This window comes from Gekko japonicus, unplaced genomic scaffold (genome assembly GCF_001447785.1).
Source record: "Gekko japonicus isolate JY-2015 unplaced genomic scaffold, Gekko_japonicus_V1.1 scaffold132107, whole genome shotgun sequence".
Taxonomy (NCBI): domain Eukaryota; kingdom Metazoa; phylum Chordata; class Lepidosauria; order Squamata; family Gekkonidae; genus Gekko; species Gekko japonicus.
In genome coordinates, this window is record NW_015291977.1 from 1 (window position 1) to 303 (window position 303).

Genomic DNA, 303 nt, shown 5'->3' on the forward strand with positions numbered 1-303 from the left:
GAGTCCAGCGGGCAAAGGCGGAGATCGCCAGGCCGGCCTGGAACTCCTGGTTGGACGCGTCTCCTCTCAGGGCCATTTGGAAGCACTTCTCGGCCTCTTCCCCGTGCCGAAGACCGAAAGCCAGGAGGGACCAGCCTTTCTGCGCGTGGACCTCGGGGATCTGCGCCGAGTACGGCTCCGGGCTGAACAGGGACCGGCAGACCTGACGCACCCGGCCCAGGTAGAGCTCCACCATCTCGTAGTTGGCCAAGCGGTAATAGACCCAGGCGTAGTCCCCGTAAGTCACCAGGGCCTGGCGGGAGA

General features: G+C 65.3%; 1 protein-coding gene across 1 annotated transcript; it reads right to left on the reverse strand.

Annotated features, from left to right (window-relative positions):
- Window positions 1-9: 9 nt before the first annotated feature.
- Window positions 10-298, reverse strand: LOC107125504 (interferon-induced protein with tetratricopeptide repeats 5-like; the record flags this gene model as incomplete). The annotated part of the gene is made up of 1 exon (XM_015428923.1): window positions 10-298. A coding segment is annotated over one exon (289 nt), but the record flags the coding sequence as incomplete, so codon positions are not given.
- Between the last annotated feature and the right edge of the window lie 5 nt (window positions 299-303).